General features: G+C 34.2%; 1 protein-coding gene across 5 annotated transcripts in view; it reads left to right on the plus strand.

Moving 5' to 3' along the window:
- LOC132741585 (cAMP-dependent protein kinase type II-alpha regulatory subunit-like) overlaps positions 1 to 21,779 on the plus strand; it is a 90,029-nt gene that overhangs the window by 57,764 nt on the left and 10,486 nt on the right. For all 5 annotated transcript variants that reach the window (XM_060729785.1, XM_060729786.1, XM_060729787.1 and 2 more), the window contains 4 exons: positions 3,427 to 3,514; positions 5,315 to 5,463; positions 5,660 to 5,969; positions 15,883 to 15,981. In XM_060729785.1, coding sequence (XP_060585768.1) covers positions 3,427 to 3,514; positions 5,315 to 5,463; positions 5,660 to 5,969; positions 15,883 to 15,981 — 646 coding nt within the window. The remainder of the gene's footprint in view (positions 1 to 3,426; positions 3,515 to 5,314; positions 5,464 to 5,659; positions 5,970 to 15,882; positions 15,982 to 21,779) is intronic.

The following is a 21,779-nucleotide window of genomic DNA, read 5'->3' on the forward strand; positions in this document are numbered from 1 at the left end:
TTCATGTTTGTATTATCCTTAGTTTTCCTAAGGCTTCTGGGCTGCCAGGCTGCTACTTCACAAATTACGAATTGTCAAAAAAAAAAGTTCAATATTTTAAAAAATAAAGATCGCGATACTGAAATAAGACGTGGAATGGTCTAAGTATATGCTACCGATTCATTTCCGACGTTTTCATGTTTGTATTATCCTTAGTTTTCTTTAGGCTGCTAGACTGCCAACTTCAGGCTGCTAGGCTGCCAACTTCACGAACATTCTCGAATGTTGTTTTTTGCAATAAATGCACTAAGCAACTAAGCAAATAAACCTTTTTCTCCAGTTACATCAATATGTCATTAATTGTACAAAAAGCCATATGCTATTTAAAGAAAAATAAAATATCTAAGTCGCATAAAATGATGAAAAGTTGTACTAACTATCAGTGTAATATATTTTCTTAATTTTTCGATTATAAAGCGTCGGTCTGGCAAAATATTTTTATACATGTTCACTTTTCTTCAAATTGCGGTAACATAACGCATCTTTTAAAAATGCAGCTAAACCGACTTTGGTTGATGTTGTTGTTGATATTTCGAAGTTTGTCCCTTCCTCCTCGTGTGTGCAGTGTCAAATTGGAAACGGCGATCTGGTCCGAGATTTAAAAAAATGGCTCATGGTCTCATTTAAAAAAATGCAATTGACGGTAAAATAATTCATTTTCTGGATTGTAAAAGACGATTGATGCATAGAAAAGGACTATGTTTAATGTCAGCTATGGAAGTGGTGTCAAATATCCTTTATATTTTGTAACCAATAAGATACTCATATATCATGTATATACCTCCAGAATTAGACGAAGTGATGAAATGGACAACCTGATAGTTATATATCCTTTGAGCATAAAAATTGTAAGTCAAAATTAAGAACAAACAAGGGTTGCAGTCGAATGACATATCCCTTGCCGTTGTCATTTGTAGAAAAATGCTATTACTCTTTATGTATAGATCAAATCCATTTATATTATCCTTCAGACTGAGGCTAGGCTTCGATTATAGTAGCTATAACAATACATTCAAATAATGTAAAAAAAAAGATTTGCTCAAATTGTTTCACGGACACATGCACAGACAGGTGACATTACCATATTTCTCATCTGAGGATAATTATATTGACAGTGTATCTTTGAAAGAGTCCAGTAAAGGCTTTTATAGTTTATGTTGCGGGGTCTTTATTCTACAGCGGGTTACTATTCTATGTGAGGGTCATTTTTGTACGTGTAGGGGTGTCATTATATTATTACCGTGGGGGTCATTATTTTATATAAAATATTGACCGGGTGTCATTATTTCATGGGGGTCAGTTTACAACGTTACACCGGATTGTGCCTGAAATAATGCACAAAGGTCTTCCTCCACCACTAAAGCTGGAACTTCATAAGGTTTCGGTGTGTGCGGCTAACCCATCATCTATCCAAAATAAATAGATAAAGATATAAATAATTAAGTAAAAACTGTAACCAATGAACATCCATCGTTCGCACCATATTATCTTCCATGATTGTGAGAACAAAGCTGCAAACCTATATTGAACGAGGCGAGTCCAATATAAGGTTTTCATCTGGTTTTTTTGGGGGTTTTTTTTGTTGGGGGAGGGGGGGAGAAAATAACGTTTAAATATTTATGGCTGACATTTCAACTAAAGTAAAGGTTACATGCAAATAATTACATATGCTAAAGTAATGGTCACAACTTAAGGTTTTTGGTCGACTAAAGAAAAGGTCACATTTATAGTTTATGATATAATTAATGGTCAATATTTCAGCTGAACGATATTTCAAATAAATCTTTTTTAAAATAGCCGTTAATTTTTTAAAATGTTAATGCAGGATATAATTGGCCACACAGTACAAATATCATCAGTATTAATGAGCGCTGGACTTAAGTGCAGCGTTCGATACCGTCGATCACGACATCCTTCTCGACGTTCTCAATCGTCAGTATGGTATCTGTGGAGTTGCACTCGACTGGTCGGACTCGTACCTGCGACCCAGGAGTTGTCGCGTAAGTGTGAACAATATAATGTCGTCAGCGCGTGATCTTACGTGCAGTGTCCCCCAAGGAAGCTGTTTAGGGCCGTGGCTCTACCTCGCGTATGCAGGGACCATATTTGACATTGTTACCCCTACCATCTCCGTGTACGGCTTCGCCGACGATCATACTGCCAGCAAATGTTTCAAACCTACACCCGCTCTCGAGGCCGAATCCATTGCGGAACTAGAAGAGTTCGCAACACAAGCAAATGATTGGATGAACAGTAATAAATTAAAAATGAATTCTTCAAAAACTGAACACATAATTTTCGGAAGTGCTCCTCAGTTGCGTAAACTGTCTAAAGATGAAATTAACATCTGTGGTGATAAGATCAAACGACAAAATACGATCAGATATTTAGGGGCATATTTGGACGAAAATCTGACTTTCAAACATCACATCAAGATAAAGTGTCGAACAGCTATGTTGAGCTTTTTTCGCATAAAAAATATTCGCAAATTCCTCACACAAGATGCAACAGAAACTCTTGTACTCTCACTCGTTATTTCTCACTTAGACTATTGCAACGTGATTCTGTATGGTATTTCAAACTGTGATATTGCAAAACTACAGCGAATTCAAAACATGTGTGCCAAACTAGTATTGAATCGTAGGAAAAGTGACAGTTCTAAGCAGGCGCTATACGATCTACACTGGCTGCCCATCAATGCCAGAATATAATTCAAGATTCTTGTATATATGTACAACTGTCACGTTGGAAATGCACCAACTTATTTGACCGACCTGCTTACACCTAAAGTTCAAAAACGTTCTCTGAGATCATCATCATTTTCAGTTGACAGTTATGAAGTGCCTTTTAATAAGTGTAAAACTTTCAGTGACAGAAGTTTCAGTACAATCGGCCCGAAACTCTGGAATGATCTTCCATTAAATATCAGACAATGCTCATCAGTTGATAGTTTCAAGAAACACTTGAAGACTCATTTCTTCAGAGACTATTTTAATCTTTTTTAGTCAAAGTCAGTAAAGTGTAGAAACTAAGAGACAATGTTTTTTCTGCGCATTAACTGTGATGAATATCTGATTTTACAATGTAATTATTATCCAAGTAACATTTGCATGTCTTTTACCATGTCCTTTAATAATATAGCCATATTTTTAATTATTTTAAATAACATTACTTTCTTTTATTTGTGATACCATGTTTTAGATTTAGATTTAGAATTAATTGTTTTATTATTCTTAAACTACATTTATTTATTACTTTTAATGTTCTGATGTGATATTGTACAACGCCATTGAATATGTATTATATGTAGAAATAGGCGTTTAAGCAAATAAAACAGTTTCAGTTTCAGAGTAATCAAATCAAGTTGCTAATGTTTATATATTTCAGAGATCGTTGCAGACGTTATACGTCATTGTGAGTATGAGAGAAAGAAGAAGGATGATGTACTTATTAAACAAGGTGACAGTGGTGACAGGTAATCCCTACTGCCAGTTGTAATGTCAGTCATACAATAAAACCACTTAAAACATTCCGACAAAACAACATGATGAATATTTCAAATATGACTCTTAGATGACATTGGCAGTCAATGTCAAATTATTGGATTTAGCTTAAATTGTTATAACTTCGTTATTTTTGTGATTTAATTTAGACCTGAACACATATTTTTTTTCACAGAACCGACGTTTTGAAAATGGAACAATGCCGTTTACCGCCAAAGTCAGATTATTGTGAAATTGTCATTTTTCGTTATTTATTTACAGAATTAATTCATTCTTGGACAAAAAGGACACTTATGACACAACTGACATGATGAATGATTATGACCGCCAAGGTCAAATGATTGAATTTAGCCCTTTGTTATTTATTTACGGAATTGACTCATTGATAACAAAAGAACTTTAATGACAAAACCGACATGTTGATTAATTCAAATATGAGCTTGTCTATCTACTTTAGGATGGCTTTGACAGAAAAGAAAGAAAGATAGATCTTTAAATGACCTTCACAGCCTATGTCAAATTATTAAATTTAGTTTAAATTGCCATAACTTATTTACGGATTAGATTCACAATTGGACTAAACGCCACATATTATACAACATACATGTATATGTTTAATTATTTACATAATACATCGACCTTAAAATGATATTGCCCTCAAGGTGAAATTGTTGGATTTTGCCGATAATTTCATCATGTTTAACAGTTTTTATTTATACTTGGATGTAGAAAAACTGACATGTTGTGTTGTATTATTACAGTTTACTGTCATAGTCATTTTTATATTTTGCTTAAATAACCGTAACTTCGTCATATAATGGACAGATTTGTTTCATACTGGAATAAATCCACAATTCTGACAACCCCGACATGTTGAATAATTCAAGTATGACCCTTAATCTGTTTATCACCATGTCTGTTAAGATCAAATATGAAATTTCAATTATATTTCTTTATAAGAAAAGTGATTTCCTGTAGAATTATTTAATGCATTATTCTTTCTCCGATGTTTTTGATTTAGAAATAAGAAAATGTCGAGCGTGGCTTCATCTTGGTGGTGGCTTCTGTTTACATTTAAAGTTGTATCATTTTCAACACCTTTATCACTAATACCATTGTTAACATTAACAAGTCCTCTTGGCCTACTTGCATAAGAATCATTTTATTATCGATATAGAGATACCTAATTTACTTATACATTTTTTAAAACTGGTTATAAAAGATACAGCCGATCTTGAGCTTAATGCGCAACGCTGAACATTTCTACCAAATAGCTTTCTTAAACAGACATTTCTATGCTAAAGATCTTACTCGGCAGCTGAACAAAAGTGAAGCTATGATATCATAACTCTTTGAGTACATTACCACTTTTGTTCAGCTGCCGAGTTTTCAATGCCCCGAGAACTATTCATTCAACCATGGCTTACCTTGTTTATACTTCTAATAGAAACTAATGCTTGGATAAATAGTCTTAATAGTTAACTAACTAATCATTTCAGATTTGACAATATCACACCAGGTCTTCATTGAAACAAATTATCAACAATCTGCCAATTAAATGTAAATAAAAAAACTTGTCGTAAATTGTTTCAATGGACGAAGAACCACAGAAATGAAACACTTCATTGATAAGGTTTCGTCGCCGCAGAAATATAAGTACGCAGAAACATAACACCCAGTTCTTTTAGCAAAACTTGCACTATATGAGCCCGCAGAAATGAGTATTTTTATGGTGTAGCTGTTGATTCGTTTAATTTGTGTTTATTTAACAGATTATATATCATACTAAGAGGGTCTGTGTCCGTGTATGTTATACATGATCAGAAAGATAATCCGGCGGATGTGCTGAAGCAAGTAAATGCAGCATGTAATGGTCCTGACTTTGACAGGTCTGAACTAGGACAGTATGTGTGGACAGGAGGTAAAGCATTTTACCATACACATATACAATATCAAACATCATTAATTGAACATGTATCGCTCAAAATCTTCATAAAGTATTTACTTTGAAAATGAAAGTATAATAGTGTCCGTATATATGTATTCTGTGTTTAATGAGGGTTTATTCGCCCGTTAAGGCACAAAAGCTTACTTACGTATTTTTTTCTGCTATATAGGAGAGGGCAAATGCTTTGGAGAAGTTGCTCTACTAAAAGAGGACTGTATACGTACAGCGACAGTAGTTGCTGACGGAGATACAGATCTCGTTATTATTGACCGCAATCTGTACAACAGATCTGTGAAGGACGTTCTCGAGATGGAATATAATCTGAAAACCAAGTTTGTCGAGGAAAACACTTTGTTTAAAACATGGCCTATCAAACAGAAGAAGTTGTTAGTTGTTGCTTTGAAGAAAGAAAGTGCAAAATATGGGTCTTATCTCTTAAGACAAGGAAGTATTGCCGATCATATGTACTTCTTACTAAGGTAAGATTATATTTTGAGCACAAAGTAAATAAAGTAAATAGAAATTGTACCTTATTTATTTTTGAGAATTCAGTTATGTTTTCTTTTAATTTCTTTTAGATTATTGAGGTCTAAATGCATTGTTAACATTTTAACCTTTCTGCAGTGAATTTCAACACCGAATGGTTATAATGTAAGATGGTTTCACCATAGCTTCCCCGAAAGTGATAATATACCGGTATAACGATAAAACTTTTATCAACAGACATATATTCCAAAAGTGATAATATAACACGACAAAATATAACACATCTTAACTCAAAGAACTATAACTTTAGATCTATATTCCAAACGTGGTAATGTATCACGACAGAACAATAACTTTAGATCTATATTTCAAAAGAGGTAATGTATCACTTTAAGATCTATATTCCAAAAGTGATATTATATCACGACAGAACAATACCTTCAGATCTATATTCCAAAAGTGGTATTTTATCACAACAGAACAATAACTTTAGATCTATATTCTAAAAGTGATATTATATCACTACAGAACAATAACTTAAGACATATATTTCAAAAGTGGTAATGTTTCACTTTAAGATCTATATTTCAAAAGTGGTATTATATCACGACAGAACAATAACTTTAGATTAATATTCTTAAAGTGGTAATGTATCACGACAGAACAATAACTTTAGATCTATATTCAAAAAGTGGTAATGTATCACTATGATATCACGGCAGAACTATAACTTTAGATCTATATTCTAAAAGTGGTATTATAACACGACAGAACTATAATTTTATATCTATTTTCTTAAAGTGATATTATAACACGACAGAACTTTAACTTAAGATCTATATTGTAAAAGAGGTATTATAACACGACAGAACAATAACTCTATTCTAAAAGTGATATTATAACACAACATAACTTTAGATCTATATTATAAAAGTGATATTTTAACACGACAGAACAACAACTTCAGATCTATATTCAAAAGTGGCAATGTATCACGACAGAAAAATAACTTTAGATCTATATCCCAAAAGTGGTATTTTATCACGGCAGAACAATAACATTAGATCAATATTCTAAAAAAGATATTATATCACGGCAGAACAATAACTTTAGATTTATATTCGAAAAGTGGTATTGTATCACGACAGAACAATAACTTTAGATCTATATTCAAAAAGTGGTAATGTATCACGACAGAACAACAACTTTAGATCTATATTCAAAAAGTGGTAATGTATAGTAGTATAGGGGCCTCTTTAGCGTCATGACTGCGCATGCGCAGCGGCCATTTTGTTTTCTATAAATAGTAACTCATTTGCATAGAAGAAATGACCTCACTACACATGCGTGGCGGCCATTATGTTTTCTATAATTAGTAACTCATTTGCATAGAAGAAATGACCTTACTACACATGCGCGGCGGCCGTGTTGAATAACAGACGCACGGCGGCCATTTTGGATTATTTTTTAAGAATGACATCATCACGTTATAAATAGAAATAAAAAATATCTCCCGGAAGTTTACGGAGCTGACTCGTATACACGATCTTAGGGCTTAAATCGCGGACATTGAAGGTCAGGTCCTCGACCCTAGACGGGGAGATAATCACCATTATTATAACTACAGATAACCTTTGTATAAATACGTGCTTAACTACACATATTAATTAATAAAATTATTGTTCGAATAAAGTAAAACGGCTTGATTATATTTTTAATATGTTTATAATAAATTCTTATTTATACATTCAATAAAAAATATTACTTATTGACTCCTCGGCGACCCGAATCCAAATGACTGCATAAGTGTATACTCACTTAATGCGCATGCTCGGAGCTATGACTTTATTGGCTATATTTAGATTTGGTCACGAGTGCACCGAACGTGATCATAGTCACATAGTCGAGCGTCTATTTATTTAAGAGCGGATGCATTAACAATAACCTATTTAACTGTTAAAGTTAATCCCCTTAAAGTCGCCACAATGTCTAGCGTGTGTTTATTTAGGGACGGATGCACTAACAATGGCTTATTGAAATGTTAAAGTTAATCCCTTTAAAGTAGCCACTTGGTCTGGCGTATGTTTATTAAGGGACGGATATGCGGACAATGCTCCATTCAACTGTCAAAGTTTATCCGTCTATCCGACATAATTTTAAACTCATTTTGGAAATGAAATGCCCACATGTTTTGAAAACTGATCATCACGAATGTGCAAAATTATAAAAAAAAACTATTATTAATGGTAACTAAAACCGAACAAAAATACAATAGAAAAAGCGTTTTTCGTCTTTTGTGCAACATTTTACGATGTACGTTTTGATTTTTTTCGCATCAAATGATAGACCTGACAGAATGCTTCAAAATAAACGCTAGGTTCTCGATTCGATTTTTAGCCGTTTTCGAGTTATGGCCCATTAGCGGTTTTAAACCATTTTTTTAAACCCTTAGATTTATATGCCGTTTGAAAGATCTCTGCCAGTAGATACAGAAAATGTATTATTATATGAATATATCTTTTACTGTTTCTGAGATAGGAGAGTTTCAATATGGCAGACAAAATCACTCATGCGGAAAAACGCGCATAACTTTTTCGTTTATGAACAAAACATAGTCATGTTTGGTATCAAATTGAAGGTCTTGACGAGTACATTCAGACGCTGTCGATAGTAAAGCTCATACTGAAAGTCAAAATCACTCATGCGTAAAAATATATATTTTGGTTACTAGAGCAACCGAATACGATATGATTTTTAATTGTTGACTACCAATTGGAAGAACAGTTCAATACCTTTAATTTACACCCCCGATTGTCGATTCGATTTTCAACTGTTACAGAGTTATTACGGAACAGCGATTTTTAAACCCAAATTTTCAAAGTTTACAAAACCCTTCAATTTAAATACCGTTAAAAAGATCTCGATGAGTAGATTCAGAAAATGTATAGGTTTTTGGGTCTATCATTATGAGTTACTGAGATATTACAGATATAGACTTAGTGTATTTTTACCACCGATGCTAGATAAAGTGTTATTGCACTAAATTGTTTGAAAATATTCAAACAAGTATGGCGTCCTATTTATGAGCCGATTTAATCAATCTTGGTATCAAATTAAAGGTATTCAAGAGTACTTTCAGACGCTGCTGATGGTAAAGTTCATACTGGAAGTCAAAATCACTCATGCGTAAAATGACGATTCTCCGCTAATTTCTGGACATAACATGGGCATGTTGCATATCAAACTAAAGGTCTTGACAAATGCTATAAGCTGGAACTAACAAACCGCAAGTGAAATCACTCATGCGTAAAAATCATGAAAATAACTAAAATTAGCTGACCCCCATTCTTTACTCCTCGCTATCTAAATCGGCAATGAAAGAATCGCTACGGTTGATCGTAATAAATGGAGTAAAAAAAGCGTTCTGATTGGTCACTGATAAGAAGTATTCTGATTGACTCGAAAGCAGGCTGGACAACCGTTCCTTGCAATGTGTAAAAATACATAAAACAAGTGAGGAGGAGGAGGAGGTGTAGGAGAAGGAGGATGTGGAGGAGGTGGAGGAGGAGTGGAGGAGGTGGAGAAGGTGGAGGAGGAAAAGAAGGAGGAGGTGGTGTAGAAGGAGGAGGTGGAGAAGGAGAAGGAGAGGAAGTTTTTTCCTGTATCTGCAAACGTAAGAATCGTTAAATAAACTTGTAAGAAGGCAGATTTGTTCAGCTTTTATAAATCTTGCTACTAAAATGAATAAGTGTTCTGTATGTAATCAGGTGTTCTCTAGGCTTGACAACATGCGAAGACATGAACGTTATATGCATAGCAGTTACGACACAGTTAAAAGTAATTCTCTATTACAAGAAGTAACTCAAGGGAAAACTTCAGAAAAGATGACATTTCAGCACCCTTTTTCCATGGTTGTTTCCGGACCCAGTGGTAGTGGAAAAACGGAATGGACCAGAACACTGCTGTTATCTAACCTAGTACGTCAGCCGCCTGAACGCATCATATGGTGTTTCGGACAATGGCAACATCTGTATGACGAACTTCAGCGTAAAATACCTTGGATAGAATTTGTACACGGTATCCCCGACTACTTGAATAATCCCGAGTACATCAACGCCAGCAAAAGGAACCTGATTGTTTTTGACGATTTGATGAAGCCAAATGCGAACAGAGAATTGCCGATCTTTTTACTAAAGGCAGCCATCACAGAAACGTATCCATCATCTATCTCACCCAGAATGTATTTCCTCAAGGAAAAGCTTGCAGGGACATCGCTTTGAATACCCAGTACCTGGTATTGTTCAATAATCCTATCAACAGACAGCAAGTAGCGACATTGGCCAAAAGAATATATCCCACATCCAGTGCCATTTTTACGAAACGGTTCCAACAAGCTACGTCGAAACCTTACGGTTATTTGGTAATAGATCTAAAATCCAGTAAACCTGAACATAATCGTTTACGTAATGACATTTTTGAGGCCAGTAATCCAGAACTTAGAAAACGGATGGATATACCTCCGGAGAACCAGTTACACGGTGAAGGTAATTCGTCTGACACGACGATAAATGACGATGATGATGATGATGAAAATGATGATGATGAAGATGCAGATGATGATACTGATAAAGAGCATATAGAGGGTGATGATAGAGGTGTAAAGAGACAAGATTTCTTTATTGGACCTCCTGGTAAGCGTATAAAAGAAGAGCTCAAAGAAGAACGCAAACGTCATGACATATGGGATAGAAGATTTCAGAAACCTTTACGACAGTTTTGTAAAGAACAATTTAAAGACGGGCTAAACAGTTACATAGATCAAGAGTACTCTTTTGATGAGGCTTATGCTCGCACTGCTAATGATGCGCTGCCACATTTAAGAAAGAAGATGAGACAAAATTATGCCCAGTTTTTGATTGACTTTTACGCATTACAAGAGGACCCAACTCAGCAACAAATTCTCCAGTCAGCGAAGAAACTTAGACATCAGCACAACATGACCATTGAAGAATCTATCTGACAAGCCGTTAAACTTAGAAAAGACCTGTTTTAGGCGTTATGGCCCAATCACGACATCAAGGATTGTAATGGTGAGAATAATAAGGATGATGACGATGAAGATCACATATCAGATGAAGAATAAAACAAGAGAGCCATGATGGCCCTGAGGTCGCTCACCTGTATATAGGCCCCCGAAGCGGGGCCAGTTTAAACCCCAGGGCTTTTATTTGAACAAACTTGGAATTAAGACACCCATTAGAAGATGTTTCATGATGTTAAGTTTTTGCTATACACACATAAGGAAAAACAATGACCTTCTCCCCCCCCCCCCGGCAGAGTTAATTTTAACCCAAGGGCTTTTATTTGAACAAACTTGGTAGAAACCCATAAGAAGATGTTTCATGCTAAACATCTAAGCTCTAGCTCATTGGGTTTTTTAAAAGAAGATTTTATACACATATAGTTAAAAACAATGACACCCCTGGGGCGGGGCCAGTTTTCACCGTAGGGCTTTTATTTCAACAATTTTTGTAGACACTTATTAGAAGATGTTTCATGCTTAATATCTAAACTCTAGCTATTTGGTTTTTTTTCAAAGAAGATTTTTAAGTTTTTGCTATACATATAAGGAAATCAATGACCCCCGGGGCGGGGCCAATTTTGGCCCCAGGGCTTTAATTGGAACAAACTTTGTAGACACTCACTAGAAGATGTTTCATGCTTAATATCTAAACTCTAGCTATTTGGGATTTTTTCAAAGAAGGTTTTTTAAGTTTTTGCTATACACATATCAGGAAAATCAATGACCCCCGGGGCGGGGCCAATTTTGACCCCAGTGCTTTTATTTGAACAAACTTAGTAGACACCCATTAGAACATGTTTCATGCTAAATATCTTAGCTCTAGCTCTTTGTGTTCTTTAAAAGAAGATTGTTTTAAGTTTTTACTATATGCATATAGGGAAAATCAATAACCCCCTGGGGCGGGGCTAATTTTGACCCGAGGGCTTATATTTGAACAAACTTGGTAGACACTCACTAGAAGATGTTTCATGCTAAATATCTTAGCTCTAGCTCTTTGGGTTCTTTAAAAGAAGATTTTTTCAGTTTTTACCATATGCATATAGGGAAAATCAATGACCCCCTGGAGCGGGGCCAATTTTGACCCAAGGGCTTTTATTTGAACAAACTTAGTAGACACCCATTAGAACATGTTTCATGCTAAATATCTTAGCTCTAGCTCTTTGAGTTCTTTAAAAGAAAATATTTAAAGTTTTTTCTTTCGGTTGCCATGGCAACCAGAGTTCTGCATGGAATTAAATTCTTTGAACAATTTTTAAAGGTGACCACCAAAGGAACATTCCTGTGAAGTTTGGATTAATTGGCTTAGTGGTTTATGAGGAGATGTCATTTGAAGCAAAAGTTTACGGACGACGGACGGACGACGGACGGACGCCGGACGAAAAGCGATCACAAAAGCTCACCCTGTCACTTTGTGACAGGTGAGCTAAAAATACAGTAAGAATGATCTTTGCTCCTTTACTTTCAAAACACAACATGGGTGTACGATCATAAACAACAAAAATGGGTGCCGTACATAGATGACCCAGAGAAATGGTATCAGCATTATAACGCTTTGAGGGACGGTTACGTGACACCCGATCATAGAGGCCGTTACATTATCGGTAGCGGTAATTCGCGTAGAAGGCTCGTGACACTAGAAACGAAGCTCAAAGAAACGGAGAAAAAGCTTAAAGAAACGGAAGAGAAGCTTCAAAATGCACAACGCCCTGTGGTCAATATGGTAAGCCCCGTGGCACAAGCGGTTGAAATGACAAAGTCGGAAGTAAAACGATTACGTGATTCAAATAAAGAAACGTCAGCGCCTAAGAAGCGTAAAACGGATATTGACTGGACTCGCTTCACTTTTTAAAATGGATAATTACCAGCTAGAAAATATATTGAAAAGATACCTAGTGACAGTGTGTGCGGCTGATGAAATTCGTAAACAAAACGGAAGATTTGTGATTTCAAATACAAACACGAGTGAAGGATAATAAACCAATAAAAGGTTATAAAGAAAAATATTGCCTTGTTATGTATAATGATCCCATGTAAATGTAATTGATTGATATTTTTTACGCATGAGTGATTTTGACTTCCAGTATGAACTTTTCTATCGTCAGCGTCTGAATGTACTCGTCAAGACCTTCAATTTGATACCAAACATGATTATGTTTCGTTCATAAGCGAAAAAGTTATGCGCGTTTTTCCGCATGAATGATTTTGTCTGCCATATTGAAACTCTCCTATCTCAGAAACAGTTAAAGATATATTCATATAATAATACATTTTCTGTATCTACTGGCAGAGATCTTTCAAACGGCATATAAATCAAAGGGTTTTATGAATTTTAAAAAAAATTGTTTAAAAACCGCTAATGGGCCATAACTCGAAAACGGCTAAAAATCGAATCCAGAACCTAGCGTTTATTTTGAAGCATTCTGTCAGGTCTATCATTTGATGCAAAAAAATAAAAATGTATATCGTAAAATGTTGCACAAAAGACGAAAAACGCTTTTTCTATTGTATTTTTGTTCGGTTTTAGTTACCATTAATAATAGTTTTTTTTATAATTTTGCACATTTGTGATGATCAGTTTTCAAAACATGCGGGCATTTCATTTCCAAAATGAGTTTAAAATTATGTCCCAGTGGTAAACTGACACTTCAATAGCTTATTGTTAACCCGCTTTTACTTTAGACGGATAAACTTTGACAATTGAATGGAGCATTGTCCGCATATCCGTCCCTAAATAAACATACGCCAGACCAAGGGATTAACTTAAACATTTCAATAGGCCATTGTTAGTGTATCCGTCCCTAAATAAACACACGCCAGACATTGTGGCGACTTTAAGGGGATTAACTTTAACAGTTAAATAGGTTATTGTTAATGCATCCGCTCTTAAATAAATAGACGCTCGACTATGTGACTATGATCACGTTCGGTGCACTCGTGACCAAATCTAAATATAGCCAATAAAGTCATAGCTCCGAGCATGCGCATTAAGTGAGTATACACTTATGCAGTCATTTGGATTCGGGTCGCCTAGGAGTCAACAAGTATTTTTTTTTTGAATGTATTAATAAGAATTTATTATAAACATATTAAAAATATAATCAAGCCGTTTGCATTTTTTTTAAAGAGATTCTACTTTATTCGAACAATGATTTTATTAATTAATATGTGTAGTTAAGCACGTATTTATACAAAGGTTATCTGTAGTTATAATAATGGTGGTTATCTCCCCGTCTAGGGCCGAGGACCTGACCTTCAATGTCCGCGATTCAAGCCCTAAGATCGTGTATACGAGTCAGCTCCGTATACTTCCGGGAGATATTTTTATTTCTATTTATAACGTGATGATGTCATTCTTAATATAGAATGCAAAATTACCGCCGCGCGTCTGTTATTCAACACGGCCGCCGCGCATGTGTAGTAAGGTCATTTCTTCTATGCAAATGAGTTACTAATTATAGAAAACATAATGGCCGCCGCGCATGTGTAGTGAGGTCATTTCTTCTATGCAAATGAGTTACTAATAATCGAAAACAAAATGGCCGCCGCGCATGTGCAGTCGTGACGCTAAAGAGGCCCCTATACTACTATGTATCACGACAGAACAACAACTTTAGACATATATTTCAAAAGTGGTCATGTATCACTTTAAGATCTATATTCTAAAAGTGGTATGATAACACGACATAACTATAACTTTATATCTATTTTCTTAAAGTGATATTATAACACGACAGAACTTTAACTTAAGATCTATATTGTAAAAGAGGTATTATAACACGACAGAACAATAACTCTATTCTAAAAGTGATATTATAGCACAACATAATTTTAGATCTATATTATAAAAGTGATATTTTAACACGACACAACAACAACTTCAGATCTATATTCCAAAAGAGATATTATATCACGGCAGAACAATAACTTTAGATCTATATTCAAAAAGTGGTAATGTATCACGACAGAACAAGAACTTTAGACATATATTTCAAAAGTGGTAAGGTATCACTTTAAGATCTATATTCTAAAAGTGGTATTATATCACGACAGAACAATAACTTTATATTTATATTCTAAAAGTAATATTATAACACGACAGAACAATAACTTTAGAAGTGATTTTATAACACGACAGACCTATCACTTAACTTATAACACGACATAACTTTAACTTTAGATCTATATACTAAAAGAGGTATTATAACACGACAGAACAATAAATTTATTCTAAAAGTGATATTATAGCACAACATTACTTTAACTTAAGATCTATATTCTAAAAGTGATATTATAACACGACAGAACAAAAACTTTAGTTCTATATTCCAAAAGTAAGTGGTATTATAACACAACAGAACAATAATTTAGTTCTATATATATATATATATATATATATATATATATATATATATATATATATGTATATACATTTTGCTAAACAATGTGTGATGGTTGCCACCTAGTGGGTCAAATTTCTTAAATAAATTCCAGTTAAAATGATTATAAATTCCAAACAATTTGTATGTTTTAAATACGGTATGCTGTTTTTTCCTTATTTAACCGATAATCGCTTCCAATGCGTTGGCCATCTTCCGTACAAGAAAATTGAATTGATTGATGGCCTTATAAAAAGAGATAGCTGGTTCAAACAATCTAATGAGTTTAATTAGTTTTCCTAGACTGTAAGGCAAAATAAATACACTATACACTATAAGTTGTGTGCGGGGACATGTTTGCCACATCTATAACAGTTCTAGTTATTTCTAACACGGTATCTCTACGATTGTGTAACTATTCTTCAAAATCTTTTTTATTGTCTTCAGTGGTGAAATAGAGATAACCTGTGACCAAAGCCAATTTAAGAGACAGTATCCAGAATTATGGCGGGAAATGGAAACACTATTACCGGGACTACTTCCGAGGTAATGCAACCTGTATAAAACACGATGGTAACCGATAAAGCTACCTCTTTCGGAGATATACCACCGTGTATATCCAGCAACGCCGGAATGTGAAAATAACGCACGATTCGTGCAATAAGTAACGCAGAATTGTGCAATAAATAGCGGATACCTGACAGGATTTCGGTAAGTAAACTGGCCAAAATATTTTTTATTTAACCGAACTGAAAAAAATGAATATGTCGCATACGGCTGCGAAGACATTACTCTTTATCCCTCATTAAGATTATTTCCACGAAATTGTTTACTTTTCAAGATCATTCGTGAAAATGATGGCTTGACCACCGTTTTGAGCGAGATTTTGGCGTTTTGTCGACACTTATTAGTACAACAGTGCATATTTTACCGTCTAATTTCGATTTTCGGTAGGCAAGTGACATTTACTAAACTTCTGGTGATATAGAAAATAAGCTGATAAAATGGTATTCAAGCCAGCCATTTTTATAAGGTAACGCCGATGTACGTGAATAGTGCTTCACGGTAACGCCGGAAAATGTGATTTTTTTCATATATTGTATTGAACTGTTACACAGGTTTAACGCCATTAATCGGTGAGTATCAGCAATTTTTTAATAAATTTTTTTGGGGAAACTAAAATTTTTTATACAGAATTTATTTTAGATTGATTGCGTAGAAAATAAAGACACAGTCTCGAACCCGTCCCTGAAACCACACAGCTATAAGCTTCGTAACATAATTAATCTTTGAAGTGAGTACGAGGCAATACGTGAAAAATGTCTTTCTCATAGAAACAACGTGGTAGCAACGGGGTATCAATTTCTCAAAACCTATTGAGATGGTAGTTATGAAAATGGGCTTTGTTAAAATAAAGAATTTTTCATTGTTCTCACTCTTTAATTATTAATTATTTGACAAAGTAAACACAAGGAAGTGAACCTTCATGTCATAGATAGATGAAATCTTCCACAAACACATCTCTTGTAGCTCACCATATACATGTACATTGAGTTAAGAAACCCAAATATATTCAACCTATCTTTAGTCTTTGTCACCCTTTACCTGGTAAATTTATGAATGGTTTTGCTCAGTTGTGAACTTGGAACAGTTCATTCAAAGTCTGAAAGATTGGTATTTGATATTTAATGTATTTGTACAAATGAGCTACCTGATTGAGCAAATGGTCACTCTGTATGGATGTGACGTGTCTCTGTACTCTTGGCCTTTTTATGGTCATTAGTCCTGTAAGTTTTGTAAACGTCTATAGTAATGCCTAGCATAAGTTTTTACGGTAGATTCATATGTTTTTCCTAATATAGTAAGAAACCCCAAGAGAAGGGTAAATCTTTACCCCAAGGGTTATGATTTATTTTACTTTAGCAGAGGACAGTAAGGTTATGCTTTTACAAGTTTTGGGCATTAAAGTTTCTAAGTAAAATATCGTTTGAATATAAGTCAATTCCTTATATAAGAGAACAAAATAAATTAAATAAATAATCCATTTAACAGAAGTTCACCAGGCAATGTGCTACAGCCAAATATTTGTTTTGGTTGGGTTTAACATCACGCCAACACAATAAAGGACATATGGAGACTTTCAAGCTTTACATGTGCTTTATTTCAGGCATAAAATATACAAACACTTCTTCTCTTGATTGTTTTCTATTATTTTTATATTGAGTTTATTTGCAATGGAAGTTTATTGTTCTTATTTTCTAACAAGATTAGACGTGGACAACATGTTTGCAAATAATAATTTATTTCAGGAAACAATTGTCAAGTTTGTCAAAATCTGATTATTATATATTTCTAAATAAGTTACAAAGAAAATACATTGACTAGGTCGCAAGTACAATGTAACTTGATTATATTCGCCGAAAAGAGGCGTTAAACCTGTGTTACAGTTCAGTGCCATATGAAATAAAAAACATTTTCTGGCGTTACCGCGAAGCATTATTCACATACATCGGGGTTACCTCATAAAAACGGCTTGAATCACATTAAATCAGCTTATTTTAATTTTCTATAGCACCAGAAGTTTAGTAAATGTCACTTGCCGAAGTCGAAATTATACGGTAAAATATGCATTGTTGTACTAATGAGAGTCGACATTAAGCCAAAATCTCGCTCAAAACGGTGGTCAAGACAACATTTTCACGAATGATCTTGAAAAGTTAACAATTTCGTGGAAATAATCTTGATGAGGGATAAAGAGTAATGTCTTCGCAGCCGTATGCGGCTATTCTTTTTTCCAGTTCGATTAAATAAAAAATATCTTGCCGCGTTGGAAATCCTGTCAGGTAATTTGTAAACTCGATACCAAATATCGAAATTAGGAAGATGACATGCCATGTAGATTTTATTAAAATTTCCAGACAACATTAAGTTGTTATAATTGTGTTTGAAATGTAGTTGTGGCGGTGTTTCCCAGTTTTAGCGTTGAAATGGACATTTCATATTTTTCCTCCAATTTTCATCGATTCAGATTAAAACTAGAAATGAAATAAGAAGAAATCAGACCAAAACATTAGTTAATAAAGAAAATATAGGATATTTGTCCTAGAAGACATCTCTGTCGTATAGGAGGTAGTCATGTCGCCAATTAGATAGCTCTATCTATGGTTACGTACAAAGTGTCTGATTGTGTATATTTTATTCATTACATTTATCAAGACACAAAAAATTAATAAAAACGGTTTTTTTTCTAATGTAATTACTATATCATGATAAAATATTAACTTTTACAGCTATCAAATTGTTATCGACTCAATTTTTTTTTCACTGTACACACCTTTTACTAAGTAGATTCAATGATAAATGAAGAATTGAACCTGCGCTATTCATTATCGTATTAGTTTATTTAAGAAATAACATCGGCCTGAGAGGTGTATATCGGCTATTTAACACCGGTTTGGAGTTTTGATGCGTAGGAATTGACAACGAAGGCCGTAGGCCTGAGTGGTTAATTTTGTCGCATCAAAACGATTCAGGGGCAGATAACTCCAAAACGAGAACGGTGACCCCAATTTCTTTTCTCGCTTAAAATGTTTATGTTATCATATTCTAATAACATGCCGAGTTTAAAGAAATTCAGCGATAATGAATAAATAAAAGATATTGGTGTTCGGATTTATATTCTTAGTTAGACCATTTTCTATCATTCTAGATAGTTTTCAAAACAAAATTCAACAAAAAGTTGTTTTTATTTATTAGATTTTTAAAACAAAATGGCAAAAAAATTCCCTTAAAATAAATTCATTAGTTTTGACTCCGCCCACTTTCATATCTATATTTCATATTTATTTTTAAAAAAATATGAAATATATTTGACTGATATTAAGAGGATATTTTTTCGTTTGAGTGAAATATGGAATATATTTTCGCGAAACATGATAAAATGCCACATATTTTCATGAGCCGGGACGGCGAGAGAAAATATGTGGCATTTTATCATGTTGAGTGAAAATATATACCATATTTCACGAAAAACGAAAAAATACCCTTTTTATTTTATTTCATTATCAAAGAATACTGGTAACGAAGCCCCTTGCTACGCAACTGCAATTGTACAGCGCGCAATAATATAATAATTGGCGATATTTAGCGCTACATTGTGACGTCACGTAAACAACTATTTAAACGTCTGTACAGCGTTAATGACTGAATTAAAGATATTGGTGTTCGGATTTATTTTCTTAGTTAGACCATTTTCTATCATTCTAGATAGTTTTCAAAACAAAATTCAACAAAAAATTGTTTTTTTTGTATTTAGATCTAAATAATATGGCGAAAGAAGTCCCTTAAAATAAATATGAGTTTTGACTCCGCCCACTTTCATATTTATATTTCATATTTATTTTTAAAAAAATATGAAATATATTTGACTGATATAGCACCATGTTTCATGGGTAAAATTAAATAAAATATTCTATTTATCACATATATAAAATAAATAGAGGATATTGAATGAGTGTAAGTTTAATACTGAATTTATTGCACGAGTTGAATAAAATTATATTATGCGAGCCTCTGGCGAAGATATTCTATTTATCACATACCCAAAATAAAGACTGTTAAAGTGAAATAAGAGTCATTTTTCATCGACGCGCCTATAGTATAACGTTAACATTTAGCGCGTCTTTACACTATGTTTGTATAACGCTAATGACGTCACGTCAAAATATATGCACGGCCGTGCAATACCATATTTACGGAGTCGCAAAATCGGCACGGGTGTGTGATAAAAACAGTAAACTGTTAAAATTAGTAATATTTCAAGGACGCGCCTATAGTGTAACGCTTAACATGAACGCGCTTTAACGCTATGTTTATATATAGCGCAAATAACGTCACGCCAAAGTGCTATTACACTAGTGTAATATCGCTTCTATTAAATGGCTTTATTGAACTCCTGCGCCGCGGTTAATGTGATAAAAATGGTTACGAAGTTACGACCCCCCTTGCATGCTATGCAACTGAAATTGTACAGCCTGCAGTAACATAATTATTGTCTTGTTTTGAACGCGATATTTGTCGCTACATTGTGACGTCACGTAAACAACTATAAAAACGTCTGTACAGTACAGCGTTAATGACTGAATTAAAGATATTGGTGTTCGGATTAATTTTCTTAGTTAGACCATTTTCTCTCATTCTAGATAGTTTTCGAAACGAAATTCAACAAAAAGTTGTTTTGTATTTATCAGATTTTTCAAACAAAATGGCGAAAGAAGTCCCTTAAAATAAATATGAGTTTTGACTCCACCCACTTTCATATCTAAGCATAATATTATATGTTATTTTGGTTTTGGAGTGATATATGTGGATATATTACCTGTCAAGATTTTATATCACCCGAGCCGTTAGGCGAAGGTGATATTTTATCTTGGCAGGTAATATATCCACACATATCACTCCAAAACCAAAATAATAATTTTATTACCCTTCCCCTGCCGAGTTTAGTCGATTTTGATATAAATCATTGCTACTTCTTATGAAACGTCGAAATAAGATTCCCTTTAGGGTACCCCTTCACCACAACATGACGTCACATAAATACATGACGTATGTTCTTTCGAACCTAACGAATGTAAAGAAGAGAAAAGGAGTAGTCTGTTGAACGCACTTTTTATCCCCCGCCGAAAATTTTCGGCGGAGGATATAGAAATAGTCTCCGTCCGTCCGTCCGTCCGTCCGACCTTCCGTCCTCCCGTCCGTCCGTCCTTCCGTCCGACATTTTTGTCCGGAGCATATCTCTAAGTATTTGAGTTATCAACTTGAAACTTCATAGGTGGATAGACCTCATTGAGGAGGAGTGCAGTGCACAAGAATGATAACTCTACCTTGCATGATTTTTGAGTTATTGCCCTTTGTTATTTTTCAAAATTGATTTTTGTCCAGAGCATAACTCCAAAAGCCTATGAGATATTAACATGAAACTTCATAGGTGCATAGATCTCACTCAGGAGGTGTGCAGTGCACATGAATGATAACTCTACCTTTCATAATTTTTGAGTTATTGCCCTTTGTTATTTTTCATACCTAATTTTTCACCTGAGTGGAGCATAACTCAAAAAGTGTTTGAGATATCAACATGAAATGTCATAGGTGGATAGATCTTATTGAGGAGGAATGTTATATGTGGATAGACCTTATTGAGGAGGTGTGCAGTGCACAAGAATGATAACTCTACCTTGCATGATTTTTGAATTATTGCCCTTTGTTATTTTTCAAAATTGATTTTTGTCCAGAGCATAACTCCAAAAGCCTATGAGATATTAACATGAAACTTCATTGGTGCA

This window comes from Ruditapes philippinarum, unplaced genomic scaffold, assembly GCF_026571515.1.
Source record: "Ruditapes philippinarum isolate M1 unplaced genomic scaffold, ASM2657151v2 ctg5425_1_1_1_1, whole genome shotgun sequence".
In the NCBI taxonomy this organism is placed as follows: domain Eukaryota; kingdom Metazoa; phylum Mollusca; class Bivalvia; order Venerida; family Veneridae; genus Ruditapes; species Ruditapes philippinarum.